Source organism: Phocoena phocoena, chromosome 1 (assembly GCF_963924675.1).
Source record: "Phocoena phocoena chromosome 1, mPhoPho1.1, whole genome shotgun sequence".
NCBI lineage: Eukaryota > Metazoa > Chordata > Mammalia > Artiodactyla > Phocoenidae > Phocoena > Phocoena phocoena.
This window is the reverse complement of record NC_089219.1, coordinates 132,471,794-132,488,122: the sequence shown is the minus strand read 5'-3', so window position 1 is coordinate 132,488,122 and position 16,329 is coordinate 132,471,794. Positions and strand designations below refer to the sequence as shown.

The window sequence follows — 16,329 nt, the reverse complement described above, 5'->3', positions numbered from 1 at the left end:
GCTGTGAAGGAGGAAAGGTTTCCACACACTAGAAGCCCCTTCGTGGGCGGAGACTGTGGGTGGCGGAGGGGGGATGCTTCGGAGCCATGGAGGAGAGCACAGCAACAGGGGTGCAGAGGGAAAAGTGGAGAGATTCCCGCACAGAGGATCGGTGCCAACCAGCACTCACCAGCCCAAGAAGCTTGTCTGCTCAACCCGGGATGGGTGGGAGTTGAGAGCTGAGGCTCCGGCTTTGGTCGGATCCCAGGGAGAGGACTGGGGTTGGCTGTGTGAACACAGCCTGAAGGGGGCTAGTGTGCCATGGCTAGCCGGGAGGGAGTCCTGGAAAAGGTCTGGACCTGCCTAAGAGGCAAGAGACTTTTTCTTGCCTCTTGGTTTCCTGGTACACGAGGAGAGGGAATTAAGAGCTCCACTTAAAGGAGCTCCAGAGATGGGCGCGAGCCGTGGCTAAAAGTGCGGAACCCAGAGACGGGGATGAGAGGCTAAGGCTGCTGCTGCAGCCCCCAAGAAGCCTGTGTGCAAGCACACCTGTGCAGCAAGCCACTGCCAGGGTCCTGTGATCAAGGGACAGCTTCCCTGGGAGAACACACGGTATGTCTCAGGCTGGTGCAACGTCATGTTGGTCTCTGCCGCTGTCTCTTGCCCCACATTCCATACGCCTCCCTCCCCCCAGCCTGAGAGAGCCAGAGACCCCGAATCAGCTGCTCCTTTAACCCTGTCCTGTCTGAGCGGGGAACAGGCACCCTCAGGCGACCTACACGCAGAGGCGGGGCCAAATCCAAAGCTGAAACACAGGAGCAGTGCGAACAAAGAAGAGAAAGGGAAATTTCTCCCAGCAGCCTCAGGAGCAATGGATTAAATCTCCACAATCAACTTGATGTACCCTGCATCTGTGCAATACCTGAATAGACAACAAATCATCCCAAATAGAGCAGGTGGACTTTGGGAGCAGCGAGATATATATATATATATATTTGTGTGTGTGTGTGTGTGTGTGTGTGTGTGAGTGTGTATGCATATGCTTCTGTGTGTGATTTTGTCTGTATAGCTTTCTTTTTACCATTTGTCCTAGGGTTCTGTCTGTCCCTTTTTTTTTAAGTATAGTTTTTAGCACTTGTTATCATTGGTGGATTTGTTTTTTGGTTTGGTTGCTCCCTTCTTTCTTTTTTTTATTACTTTTTAAATCTTTTTTGATAATTATTTTTTATTTTAATAAATTTATTTTCTTATTTCATTTTATTTTATTTCATTTCATTTTATTTTATTTTATTTCATTTCATTTCATCATCTTTCTTTCTTTTTTTCTCCCTTTTAATCTGAGCCATGTGGATGACAGGATGTTGGTGCTCCAGCCAGGCGTCAGGGATGTGCCTCTGAGGTGGGAGAGCCAAGTTCAACACATTGGTCCACCAGAGACCTCCCAGCTCCACATAATATCAAATGGTGAAAATCTCCCAGAAATCTCAGTCTCAACGGCAAGACCTAGCTCCACTCAACGACCAGTAAGCTACAGTGCTGGACACCCTATGCCAAAAAACTAGCAAGACAGGAACACAGCCCCACCCATTAACAGAGAGGCTGCCTAAAATCATAAGGTCACAGACACCCCAAAACACACCACCAGATGTGGACCTGCCCACCAGAAAGAGAAGATCCAGCCTCATCCACCAGAACACAGGCACTAGTCTCTTCCTCCAGGAAGCACGACCCACTGAACCAACCTTAGCCACTGGAGGAGGACACCAAAAACAATGAGAACTACGAACCTGCAGCCTGCAAAAAGGAGACTCCAAACACAGTAAGTTAAGCAAAATGAGAAGACAGAGAAACACACAGCAGATGAAGGAGCAAGGTAAAAACCCACCAGACCTAACAAATGAAGAGGAAATAAGCAGTCTACCTGAAAAAGAATTCAGAATAATGGTAGTAAAGATGATCCAAAATCGTGGAAATAGAATGGAGGAAATACAAGAAATGTTTAACAAGGACCTAGAAGAACTAAAGAGCAAACAAACAGTGATGAAGAACACAATAAATGAAATTAAAAATACTCTAGAAGGAATCAATGGCAGAATAACTGAGGCAAAAGAACGGATAAGTGACCTGGAAGATAAAGTAGTGAAAATAACTACTACAGAGCTGAGTAAAGAAAAAAGAATGAAAAGAATTGAGGACAGTCTCATAGACCTCTGGGAGAACATTAAATGCACCAACAATCGAATTATAGGGGTCCCAGAAGAAGAAGAGAAAAAGAAAGGGACTGAGAAATTATTTGAAGAGATTGTAGTTGAAAACTTCCCTGATATGGGAAAGGAAATAGTTAATCAAGTCCAGGAAGCACAGAGAGTCCCATACAGGATAAATCCAAGGAGAAACAGGCCAAGACGCATTAATCAAACTATCAAAAATTAAATACAAAGAAAAAATATTAAAAGCAGCAAGGGAAAAACAACAAACAACATACAAGGCAATCTTCATAAGGTTAACAGCTGCTGTTTCAGCAGACACTCTGCAAGCCAGAAGGGAGTGGCAGGACATTCTAAAGTGATGAAAGAGAAAAACCTACAACCAAGATTTCTCTACCCAGCATGGATCTCATTCAGATTTGACGGAGAAATTAAAACCTTTACAGACAAGCAAAAGGTAAGAAAATTCAGTACCACCAAACCAGCTTTAAAACAAATGCTAAAGGAACTTCTCTAGGCAGGAAACACAAGAGAAGGAAAAGATGTACAATAACAAACCCAAAACAATTAAGAAAATGGTAATAGAAGCATATATATTGATAATTACCTTAAATGTAGATGGATTAAATGATCCAACCAAAAAACATAGACTGGCTGAATGGATACAAAAAAAGGACCCATATATATGCTGTCTACCAGAGACCCACTTCAGACCTAGGGACACATACAGACTGAAAGTGAGGGGATGGAAAAAGATATTCCATGCAAATGGAAATCAAAAGAAAGCTGGATTAGCAATCCTCATATCAGACAAAATAGACTTTAAAACAAAGACTATTATAAGAGCCAAAGAAGGACACTACGTAATAATCAAGGGGTCAATCCAAGAAGAAGATATAACAACTGTAAATATTTATGCACCCAACATAGGAGCACCTCAATACATAAGGCAAATATTAACAGCCATAAAAGGGGACATTAACAGTAACACAATCATAGTAGGGGACTTTAACACCCCACTTTCATCAATGGACAGATCATCCAAAATGAAAATAAACAAGGAAACATAATCTTTAAATGATACATTAAACAAGATGGACTTAATTGAAATTTATAGGACATTCCATCCAAAAGCAACAGAATACACTTTCTTCTCAAGTGCTCATGGAGAATTCTCCAGGATAGATAATATCTTGGGTCACAAATCAAGCCTTGGTAAATGTAAGAAAATTGAAGTTGTATCCAGTATCTTTTCTGACCACAACGCTATGAGACTGGATATCAATTACAGGAAAACATCTGTAAAAAGTGCAAACACATGGAGGCTAAGCAATACACTACTTAATAACAAAGAAATCACTGAATAAATCAAAGAGGAAATCAAAAGATACATAGAAACAAATGACAATGAAATCACAGTGACTCAAAACCTATGGGATGCAGCAAAAGCAGTTATAAGAGGGAAGTTTATAGCAATACAATCCTATCTTAAGAAACAAGAAACATCTCAAATAAACAACGTAACCTTATAGCTAAAGAAATTAGAGAAAGAAGAGCAAAAAAAGCCCCAATGTTAGCAGAGGGAAATAAATCATAAAGATCAGATTAGAAATAAATGAAAAAGAAATGAAGGAAACGATGGCAAAGATCAATAAAACTAAAAGCCAGTTCTTTGAGAAGATAAACAAAATTTATAAACCATTAGCCAGACTCATCAAGAAAAAAAGGGAGAAGACTCAAATCAATAGAATTACAAATGAAAATGGAGAAGTAACAACTGACACTGCAGGAATACAAAGGATCATGAGAGATTACTACAAGCAGCTGTATGCCAATAAAATGGACAACCTGGAAGAAATGGACAAATCCTTAGAAATGCACAACCTTCCAAGAATGAACCAGGAAGAAATAGAATATATGAGCAGACCAGTCATAAGCACGGAAATTGAAACTGTGATTAAAAATCTTCCAACAAACAAAAGCCCAGGACCAGATGGCTTCACAGGCGAATTCTATCAAACATTTAGAGAAAAGCTAACACTTATACTTCTCAAATTCTTCCAAAATATAGCAGAGGGAGAAACACTCTCAAACTCATTCTACAAGGCCACCATCACTCTGACACGAAAACCAGACACAGATGTCACAAACAAACAAAACTACAGGCCAATATCACTGTTGAACATAGATGCAAAATCCTCAAGAAAATACCAGCAAACAGAATCCAACAGCACATTAAAAGGATCATACACCATGATCAAGTGGGGTTTATCCCAGGAATGCCAGGATTCTTCAATATACGCAAATTACTCAATGTGATACACCATATTAACAAATTGAAGGAGAAAAATCATATGATCATCTCAGTAGATGCAGAGAAAGGTTTTGACAGAATTCAACACCCATTTATGATAACCCTCTGGAAAGTGGGCATAGAGAGGACTTACCTCAACATAATAAAGGCCATATATGACAATCCCACAGTCAACATCGTCCTCAATGGTGAAAAACTGAAACCATTTCTACTAAGATAGGAATAAGACAAGGTTGCCCACTCTCACCACTGTTACTCAACATAGTTTTGGAAGTCTTAGCCACAGCAATCAGTGAAGAAAAAGAAATAAAAGGAGTCTAAATCGGAAAAGAAGAAGTAAAGCTGTCTCTGTGTGCAGATGACATGATACTATACATAGAGAATCCTAAAGATGCTACCAGAAAACTACTTGAGCTAATCAATGAATTTGGTAAAGTAAGAGGATACAAAATTAATGCACAGAAATCTCTTGCATTCCTATGCAGTAATGAAAAATCTGAAAGTGAAATTAAGAAAACACTCCCATTTACCATTGCAACAAAAAGAATAAAATACCTAGGAATAAACCTACCTAAGGAGACAAAAGACCTGTATGCAGAAAACTATAAGACACTGATGAAAGAAATTAAAGATGATACTAATAGGTGGCGAGGTATACCATGTTTGTGGACTGGAAGAATCAACATTGTGAAAATGACTATACTACCAAAAGGAATCTACACCTTTAGTGCAATCCCTGTCAAATTACCAATGGCATTTTTCACAGAACTAGAGCAAAAAATTTCACAAATTGTATGGAAGCACAAAAGACCCCGAATTGCCAAAGCAATCTTTAGAAAGAAAAACGGAGCTGGAGGAATCAGGCTCCTGGACTTCAGACTATACCTCAAAGCTACAGTAATCAAGACAGTATGGTACTGGCACAAAAACAGAAATATAGATCAATAGAACAGGATAGAGAGCTCAGAGATAAACCCATGCACATATGGTCACCTTATCTTTGATAAAGGAGGCAGGAATATACAATGGACAAAAGACAGCCTCTTCAATAAGTGGTGCTGGGAAAACTGGGCAGCTACATGTAAAAGAATGAAATTAGAACACTGCCTAAAACCATACACAAAAGTAAACTCAAAATGAATTAAAGATCTAAATGTATGGCCAGAGAGACACTATCAAACTCCTAGAGGAAAACATAGACAGAACACTTTATGACATAAATCACAGCAAGATCCTTTTTGACCCACCTCTTAGAGAAATGGAGATAAAAACAAAAATAAACAAATGGGACCTAATGAAACTTAAAAGCTTTTGCACAACAAAGGAAACCATAAACGAGGTGAAAAGACAACCCTCAGAATGGGAGAATATATTTGTAAATGAAGCAGCTGACAAAGGATTAATCTCCAAAATTTACAAGCAGCTCATGCAGCTCAATATCAAAAAAACAAACAACCGAATCCAAAAATGGGCAGCAGATGTTAATAGACATTTGTCCAAAGAAGATGTACAGATTGCCAACAAACACATGAAAGAAGCTCAACATCATTAATCATTAGAGAAGTGCAAATCAAAACTACAATGAGATATCATCTCACACTGGTCAGAATGGCCATCATCAAAAAAATGTACAAACAACAAATGCTGGAGAGGGAGTAGAGAAAGGGGAACCCTCTTGCACTGTTGGTGGGAATGTAAATTGATACAGCCAGTATGGAGAACCGTATGGAGGTTCCTTAAAAAAGTAAAAATAGAACTACCATATTACCCAGCAATCACACTTCTGGGCATATACCCTGAAAAAACCATAATTCAAAAAAGAGTCATGTACCACAATGTTCATTGCAGCTCTATTTAGAATATCCAGCATATGGAAGCAACCTAAGTGTCTATCGACAGATGAATGGATGAAGAAGATGTGGCACATATATACAATGGGATATTACTCAGCCATAAAAAGAAACGAAATTGAGTTATTTGTAGTGAGGTGGATGGACCTGGAGTCTGTCATACAGGGTGAAGTAAGTCAGAAGGAGAAAAACCAATACTGTATGCTAACAGATATATATGGAATCTAAAAAAAAAAAAAAAAAAAAAGGTCATGAAGAACCTAGGGGCAACACTGGAATAAAGATGCAGATGTAGTAGAGAATGGACTTGAGGACGCAGGGAGGGGGAAGGGTAACCTGGGACAAAATGAGAGAGTGGCATGGACATATATACACTACCAAATGTAAAACCGATAGCTAGTCGGATGTAGCTGCATAGCACAGGGAGATCAGCTCGGTGACTTGTGGCCACCTAGAGGGGTGGGATAGGGAAGGTGGGAGAGAGGGAGATGCAAGAGGGAAGAGGTATGGTGATATATGTATATGTATAACTGATTTACTTTGTTATAAAGCAGAAACTAACACACCATTGTAAAGCAGTTATACTCCAATAGAGATGTTAAAAAGAAAATAAAATGACAGTAAAGGTAGTTTTAAAAGGCCAAAGAATGGGAGAAGAGACAATGGCAGCAATGGATGAAAAGTAATAGATTAAGACATCTGAGAAAGCTGAGCCAGCAGTGAGGAAGAGCTAGGAAGGAACCCTTTTTATATTGTTAAACAAAGGCCTTGGAATTGGTAGCATGAGATAGCTCATACAGCAAAGGCTGAAAACAGGATGATTTGTTGAGGATCTGATTAGGAAGCAGTTGGATTCTCTGATCCCTTCCTGTACAACTCATAGCAAATGATTCTCCCTTTTCTACAGTAGAAAACAGTAGAATTTTTTTTCCGTGGTGGTGGTTAAAGAGAGACTTTCTGGACTATTGCACCACAGGCTCACTTAAGGGTGTGTATGGGCTATTTACTGAAGATAGGTAAGTTTACATACTGAACGTGAGAGCTGTTAACCTTATTCCCCCTTTGACATGTCAACATTAATCTTTGCATGCTTTTTTTGTCTCTGTCTTAGAATTGAGGAAGTACAGGTATCTTAGTTTTAGAACTCAGATCTTTTCTGTTATTTTTTGATGAGGGAGCCAGTTCAGAAGCAAACTTCCTGTCATAGGTATTATAGCATTTTTCATTATTGTTTTCCTGTTTTACTTTGCATTATTATTTAACTTGATGAATATTTCTAACATACAGGAAAGTACAGAAAATAATGAGACTCTTGATTTATCTTGCAGTTATAATAAATAGTAACACTTTACCATATTTGTCTTAGGTCTGCCTTTTGAGAATTAAATATTTTTTTGTACTTAAAACCCTCTCATCTCATTCCATTCTCTCAGAGTAACCACCATATGAAGTTGGGAAGGATCCTTCTCAAGCGTGTATAAGCTTTTTTTAAACATATACTTGTATCTACAACTGAATATAAAATATTGTTTGTATAATTTAGAATTTTATATAAAGAGTTTCAAACTGTAGTTATCTTTTTGACCTATGCCTTTTTGTTTACTTTTTGAGGTTCCTGCTGATAATTGTAGATCTAGTTTAATTATTTTAACTTCTCTATAGTAATCCATTGCATGAACATTTCTATTCCCCTGTTGATGGACATTTAAGTTGCTCTGAATTCATAATTGTGAGTGTCAGTACTGCATTTAGTATTGTTATTCATGTCTCCTTGTGCTCATATATATATATACTTAGTGATTTAAGGAGTGGAATTGCTTTTCATAGGGTTTGAATGCCCATTTTAACCATATTAAATATTGCCATATTGCTCTTCTGTGGGTTTGTACCATATCGACACTGGTATTTTTTTTTTTAGTTTCTGCCAGTCTGATAGTTGTCAGATGCTTCTGTTTGTGTATGTGTGTGTTTTGTTTTGTCATTTTGTATTTTTTGTATTTCTGTGATTACTAGCGAAGAGAGTTTCTTCATTTGTTTGTTTATCTTGGTTTCTTACTTGATGAATTGCCTATTCGTAGCCTATAACCATTTTCCTAATAGATTGTTTCTTTTTTCTTACTGATTTGTTAGAAGTATGTTTGTGTGTGTGTGTGTGTGTGTGTGTGTGTGTGTGTGTGTGTGTGTGTATTTTGGATATTGCTACTTTGCCAAATGCTATTTTGGTAATTGAATTAGTTGAATTGTATTGTGAGACTGATTTATATGATTTTAGATTGAGTATTTTTCATGATTTCATTTTATTTGTCTCGTTGGCTTGTCAGATAGAACATTTTGTTTGGTTTCTTACTGGTTGCATTTGGGATTTTAATATAATTGCTATTACATTGTACTTTTGAGTAATATTATCCTACTTCATCAGTATTATAAGAACCTTACAACAGTATACTTCTGTTTCTTCTCTCTCAGCCTTTGTACTATTTTTTGTCAAATGTTTTACTTCTATATATGTTATAACCATCCCCCCATAAATCATTATTAATTTTGGTTTAAACAATAAATTATGTTTTTTGGAGATTTTTAAGAAGTTCTGTATATACATATATTTATCATTTCTGGTATACTTCATTGTCTTGTTTTCCATTCACTCTTTCATTCATTCTTTCGTGTGTGTTTTTTAAAAATATATATATATTTATTTATTTAGGGCTGCATTGGGTCTTCGTTGTTGCACGTGGGCTTTCTCTAGTTGAGATGAGCGTGGGCTCCTCTTCTTTGTGGTGCATGGGCTCCTCGTTGCAATAGCTCATCTTGTTGCAGAGCACGGGCTCTAGGCACGCGGGCTTCAGTAGTTGTGGCGCATGGGCTTAGTTGCTCTGCAGCATGTGGGATCTTCCTGGACCAGGGATTGAACCCGTGTCCCTTGCATTGGCAGGCGGATTCTTAACCACTCTGCCACCAGGGAAGTCCCCATTCATTCTTCTGAATTCCATCTGTAATTTTCCTTCCACCTGAAGGACAGCTTTTATCATTTCTTTAGTGTAGATCTGCTGGTGATGAATCTTTCACCTTCTATATCTGAGAAAGCCTTTATTTACCCTTTATGCCAGAAAGGCAGTTCCAAATGAGTATAGAATTCTAGATTTAATTTTTTTCTTTCAGTATTTTAAAGATGTTGCTCCATTGTCCATTGTCTTGCATTGTTTCAGATGAGAAGTCTTTATCCTCAGAATGAAATGTATTTCTCTCAGTTTAAAATGTTCTTTTTGTGGTTTTAAGTATTTTGACTTTGATATACCTTGGTATAGTTTCCCCCCTGCCATGTTTCTTGTTCTTGGGGTTCTTTGAGATTCTTGGATTGGTAGGATTATAGTTTCCATAAGATTTGGAAAATTTTTGGTCATTATTTCTTCAAATATTTTTCTGTCACCTTTTCCACTTTGGGAACTCCAATTACACATCTGTTAGGTTGGTTGAAGTTATACCACAGCTCACACATAAACAGTTCTGCTTATTTATGTTTTATCTTTTTCCCCTGTCTAGTTCATTTTGGATAGTTTCTATTTCTGTTGTCACGTTCACTACTTTTTTCTATAATCTGTTGTCTCTCCTTAACTTGGAGAACACATATAGGTAGTTATAGTAACTTTTTTATGACTGTATTTGCTTATTTTATTACTTGTGTCATTGCTGCATCTGTTTTTATTGATGGATTTTTTCGCCTTATTTTGGGCCGTATTTTCCTTATTTGCATGCTTATTAATCTTTTGATTGGATGCCAGAAATTGTACATTTTAACTTGTTTAGTGTTGCTATTTTTGTATTCCTTTACACATTTCTAAACTTCGTTCTGGCATGTAGTTAAGTATTTTCAAAACAGTTTGATTATCTTGAAGCTTGTTTTTTAAGCTTTGTTAGGTAGAGCTAGAATAGATTTTTGGCAGTCTCATTGAGTGTTCTACCTGATGCCTGTGTATTTCGAGGTTTTTCTGCCTAGCTCCTGGGATAATGTATTATTTCTGGTCCTTTGTCTGAAATTCATCCATTCATATAACTCGCCTGCTGTTTTGTTGATTAAAGTAGGAATTCTATCTTTCTCATTGCATTTTAGCCAGTAACTTCAATTTGTTTGCTTTTGGTCCATTGAAATTTATTGTGATTTTTTTTTTTTTTTATGGCTCACTATATGGTCTGTTTTGTTAAATGTTCACCTTCATTTAAAAGCAGTGTGTTATTTGCTGTGCTTTATAAATGTAGAGTTTGTTAATATTATTCAAAAACTTATTTTCTCCTTGCTCCATCAATTATTGATTGGTGTATGTTAAAAATACAATTTTTGATTTTTTATTTTTCATTGATTTCTATGATTTTTACTTCATGTATTTTGAAGCCTGTTATTAGGTGCATACATGTTTAGGATTGTTATGTCTTCTGGATGAATCATCCCCTTTGTCACTATGAATTGTATATGTTTATTGCTGGAAATATACTTTGTTCTGGAGTCTGATTTTATATTTTCTGATGTTAATATAGCCTCAGTAGCTTAGTTATGACTAGAGTTTCTATGATATATTCTTCTGTACCCTTTTACTTTTCTTCTGTTGTTTTTATATTTTAAAAATGTGTCTCTTAACTGTATGTAATTGAGTTTTTAATGCAATCTAGTAAGCTCATTAATTCAAATACTTAAGTTCATTTAAATGTAATATATAATAATTATCAATGTGGTCAGGCTTGAGGTCTACCATGTTGGTATTTGTTTTCTGTTTTTCCATATATTCCTTATTTACCCTTTCTCCTTTCTTGCTTTCTTTACAGATCATTGAGTTTCCAGGGTTTCATTTTAGTATACCATCTTTGTTTTTCGCATATTGCTTATTATTGTATTTCTAGTGGTTTCTCTAAAGATTGCAAAATGCCTTTTTTACTTTGCACAGTCAACCTTGAGTTTATAGTATGCCACTTCAAGGACATTGTATTCACAGTCAACACTGAATATACAGTTGACCCTTAAACAATGCAGCTATTAGGCATGCTGACGCCTGCAAAGTTGTAAATCCTCATCTAACTTTATAATCAGCCCTCCATATCCACGGTTCATTATCCATGGATTCAACCAGCTATGGATAGTGTAGTACTGCAGTTTGTATTTATCGAAAAAAATCCATGTATAAGTGGACCCATGCAGTTCAAACGTGTGTTGTTCAAGGGTCAACTATATACCATTTAATGGAAAGTGCAAGACCTTATAGTATTTCAATTTACCAAGCTCCTGCCTTTTGTGATTCAAATTATATTATAAACCCCACCAGTTATTTTTGCTATAAACAGTTAATAGTCTTTTGAAGAAATGATGCAAAAAAAAGAAACAGAAAAGACCCTTTTAAACCAAAATATTTACCCTTTGAGATGTCTCCATTTTCTCTTGTAGATCTGAGGTTCCATCTCAGTCATTTCCCTTTTGTCTGTATAATTTTCTTTACTATTTCTTGTATAGATGATAGTTTTGTTCTGTATAGAAGTCTAGTTTTTTTTTTCTTTTAACATTTTAAAGACATATTTTCATTTTCTATTTGCTCCTTTGTTTCTGATGAAATTTTCAGTCATTCTTAATCTTCTTCCCCTAGTGTATCGTTTTTAGCTGCTTTTAAGATGTTCTTTTTGACATTAGTTTTCAGTTTGACTGTGATATTCCTAGCTTTCATTTAAAAAATATTCATCCTGCTTGTGTTTCACAGAACAGGAGGATCTGTTTGTTGAACATGTGGACCATTATTTATTCAACCCTTTGCTCTCTCTCCTTTTCCTTAGGATTCAAGTCATATGTTTTATTGTTTCATTTTTTAAAAATAATTTATTTTATTTATTTTTGTCTGCGTTGGGTCTTCGTTGGTGCGCGTGGGCCTTCTCTAGTTGTGGAGAGTGTGGGCTACTCTTCATTGTGGTGTGCGTGCTCATTGTGGTGGCTTCTCTTGTTGCAGAGCATGGGCTCTAGGCTCACAGGCTTCAGTAGTCATGGCATGCGGGCTCAGTAGTCGTGGTACACAGGCTTAGTTGCTCTGTGGCATGTGGGATCTTCCCAGACCAGGGCTCAAACCCGTGTCTCCTGCATTGGCAGGCAGATTCTTAACCACTGCGCCACCAGGGAAGCCCTTTATTGTTTCATATTATCCCACATATTTCTGATGCTCTGTTTTTATTTTTTCTCTCTCTGAATTGGATTAAGTAATTTATATTGAACTGTCTTTGAATTCATTATTCCTTTCCTTGGCTCTGTCCATCTGTTCCTAACTTCATTCATAGTTTTTTTACTTTTATTTTTTTATTTCAGACTTTTTATTCTTCATTTCTAGGTTTACACTTTGTTCTTTCAATTCTTTTCTAATTCTCCTTTTTTTCACTCATTTTGTCCATTTTCTCAATTCTTTTTTTTATACAGCAGGTTTTTATTATCTGTTTTATACATATTAGTGTATATATGTCAATCCCAATCTCCCAGTTCATCCCACCAACCCCCCCTTAATTCTTTAATAATATAGAGACATATTTTAAAGTCTTTTTTGCTCATTCCAGCAAGTGGGTCACCTGTGAATTTCATTCTTTTGCCTGTGTTTTTTTTTTTAATTTAATTTAATTAATTAATTAATTTATTTTTGGCTGTGTTGGGTCTTCGTTGTGGTACATGGGCTTCTCATTGCAGTGGCTTCTCTTGTTGCGGAGCACGGGCTCTAGGCATGTGGGCTTCAGTAGTTGTGGCACGCAGGCTCAGTAGTTGTGGCTCGCGGGCTCCAGAGCACAGGCTCAGCAGTTGTGGCACATGGGCCCAGCCACTCCGCAGCATGTTGGATCTTCCCTGACTAGGGCTCGAACCCATGTCCCCTGCATTGGCAGGCGGATTCCCAACCGCTGGGCCACCAGGGAAGTCCCATTTTGCCTGTTTTTTTCTCTTGACTTTTCCTACTTCTTTCCCTGTCTTGTAATTTTAAAGTTGTATTCAAGAGCAGTAAAGAGACTAAAGTAGTTAATACTTTCTTTCTGAATGGTCTTGCCTTTCCCTTTGTCAGGGAGCAAGGATAAGAGACTCACCTCTTTGGTCTAATCAGTAATTTAGCTGAGTTGGTGCTCAGTTGTTGCTTGAGCTAGTTTCAGTTCATTGAAAGTGAAGTTGGGAATTCTATGACAGTCCAGTGGTTAGGATTCTGTGCTTTCACTGCCGAGGGCCTGGGTTCAGTCCCTGGTCAGGGAACTAAGATCCTGCAAGCTGAAGTGGCCATGCTTTTTTGTAGTATGTGCAATATCTCAGTGAGTCTTCAAATTTTGACTGGCGTATTCTTATCAATCTATAAACATACAGATTCCTGGAATCTTTTCTAGAGTAACAGAATCATATAAAATCCGTCCCAGTGTCTATTTTTAAAAATGCCTTAAATAATTCTCTTGCATAGCCAGGTAAATGAAAGTTTTATTAATCTTTCTTATTTTTGTTTGTTTTAGAAATGCTCCACTGGACTTTTTTATTCTTTTAAAATATGTATAGGAAATTTAGAATTGTAGTTGTTCATAAACCATGTCTTATTGTTATTCCACTTTTAGCTTTTGATATTCTTTTTATGTATATTTATCAGATGTAGCTGAAATTCATTGGTTCATTGTGTACATTTTAATACTAAAAGGTATCTTTTTGTAATTTTATTTTATTTATTTATTTTGGCTGTGCTTGCGGGATCTTAGTTCCCCTAACGGGTTGAACCCACTCCCTCGGCATTAAAAGGGCAGAGTCCTAACTATTGGACTACTAGGGAGTTCCCCTGTAATTTTATTTTTTGATAACAAAAAATGTTAAACTTATAATTACCATTTATCTATTACATCTTTGTTTCTGTTACCAATGTGTGTTATTTTACCCCCCCTCCACTTGATATTATTAAAATTTTGTTTTTAAATTTTTGAGTTTAACTGAAATCTCTCATATAAATATATTAATTCTCACATCTGTGTGAGTAATTAATGACCAGAAATAGTAAATAGATTTCTGAAAAGCATGAATTTCTTCCTATTTATTATGTTTCTTACTCCCCTGCAAGTTAAATTCTTATGGGGAAAGTGATTTCAGTGTCTAGAAACTACATTGGTTCCACTATGTTTTTGTTTTTTAAATTAAAAAAAAATTTTTTGGCCACACCACACAACATGTGGTATCTTATTAGTTCCCCAACCAGGAATCGAACCCCCACCCGCTGCATTGGAAGCACAGAGTCTTAACACTGGACCACCAGGGAAGTTCCTCCACTACAGTTTTTGTCTTGATGTTTTATTAGTTTGGTTGGGGAAGAGAAAGCCAGGACAGATAACAGAATTGCCATTTCCGATAAATAGTTTTTTCTGCATGGTTGATGAGAAATGTAGTTGAAAACACCGTTTACCCGTTTTTTTCAAGTTAGTTTTAGGGGAAATGGCTTGCTTTTAAAAATGCCAGTTAGCAAGTGGAAAATGACTAAATAGAAATAAGAGACTAACTTAAGTGGATGAGTTAGGTTGCTTCATACTGATTATACTGTGGTGTTAAAGAAAACTTTGAACTCAAAGTTATGTTTTTAAAAGAACAATTATAATTTTCTATTATAGGAATCACATGCAGCCCAACTACAGATCCTTATGGAATTCCTCAAGGTTGCAAGAAGAAATAAGAGAGAGGTATATTATTTTGTGTATTTTACGTAATGTGTCATTTACTATTGTTGACTCTTCCCATTTTTTTTTCCATTTTTGTGAAGGCATTTCAGGTTAAAAATTTTATTTAAACATTTAAAAGCATTTGAGTTTTCAGGAGTTTTTTTTAAGCTTTGTTATTTTAACTCCTTTTACGTTTACAACTTGATATTTTAAAAATCCCTTTCTGGAGGTGTGCTAAAAAGTTTTCTATAGGAGTGAATATAATGATGTTACCTCAAAGCTATAAAGAATAGATAATAGAATTATCAAATGGCAGTCTAACTTTCACCCTGAAAAGAAAACGTAGGAAAATTTAGATAATGAACTCTTAAGTAGAGAGGGTTACCATTTTCCTATGATTAAAATACATCTTGGTGGCGGGAAACAAGTAAAAATATAGCTACCTATTTAGAACTTGGAAAGTGTAAGTCATGCAGGATAACTAAAAGATAAGTTTTTATTAATAATTTTATAACAGAATGTCCTAATTTAACATTTATAAGATTCCTCAGTCATTTCACAATAGTATAAAATATGGGAAAATGAAAGGCAAAATCCTGTGTTCTTGGTAGCATGCTAAAATAACTTTGAAAACTGTTTTATATTTAAATTACCAACTGTTATATTTTTACTTTCAGTTGTCTAATTAAGACATTTTTACTCAAAAAAAAAAATAACCATATTTGTTAGGTTCCAGGCCATCTTTATTATTTTTGAAAATAAAAAGATGAGAACTTGTTTTGATGAAGTACTTTAAGTGTGCATTGCCAGAACTTTACATTATCTTAGTTTGATATTTCTGCTTTTTTTGGACTATTCATGATGTCTGTTTTTAACTTTTTCTTACTTTGTTCAGATTGGATTTTTCTGTGTTATGCTAGTGTTGATAGCTAAATGTTCTTTACCTGGTTTATGATTGTATGTTTCTTTAACTTTTACTGAGGTAGCAGTTGTGATTTTAATGTTTTAGTATCTATTAAAAATTACCTTCAGTATGAATTTGAGTTTTATATATTCTTCTTGATTTTTAATTTTATTTTTTTGGTGGGTACTTTAACTTCAATTTGCATAAGAGTAACCTGAGGATCTTCTTAGAATCCAAATTCTGATTAAGAGGATGTGTGTTTGAGCCTGATAATCTGCATTTCTAGCACGCTGCAGCTGATGATGCTGTTGGTCCGTGGACCACACTTTGAGTAACAAAGCTGAACATTTTATAGCATACGGAAACAAAATTATTAATTCAGTATGTACACTCAACCGTCTTTGC

The 16,329-nt window shown here is 36.2% G+C and overlaps 1 protein-coding gene across 1 annotated transcript in view; it reads left to right on the top strand.

Annotated features, from left to right (window-relative positions):
* The window catches only part of COP1 (COP1 E3 ubiquitin ligase), a 276,923-nt gene that overhangs the window by 56,635 nt on the left and 203,959 nt on the right, over positions 1 to 16,329 (top strand). The window contains exon 6 of the mRNA XM_065880802.1: positions 14,973 to 15,041. Coding sequence (XP_065736874.1) covers positions 14,973 to 15,041 — 69 coding nt within the window. The remainder of the gene's footprint in view (positions 1 to 14,972; positions 15,042 to 16,329) is intronic.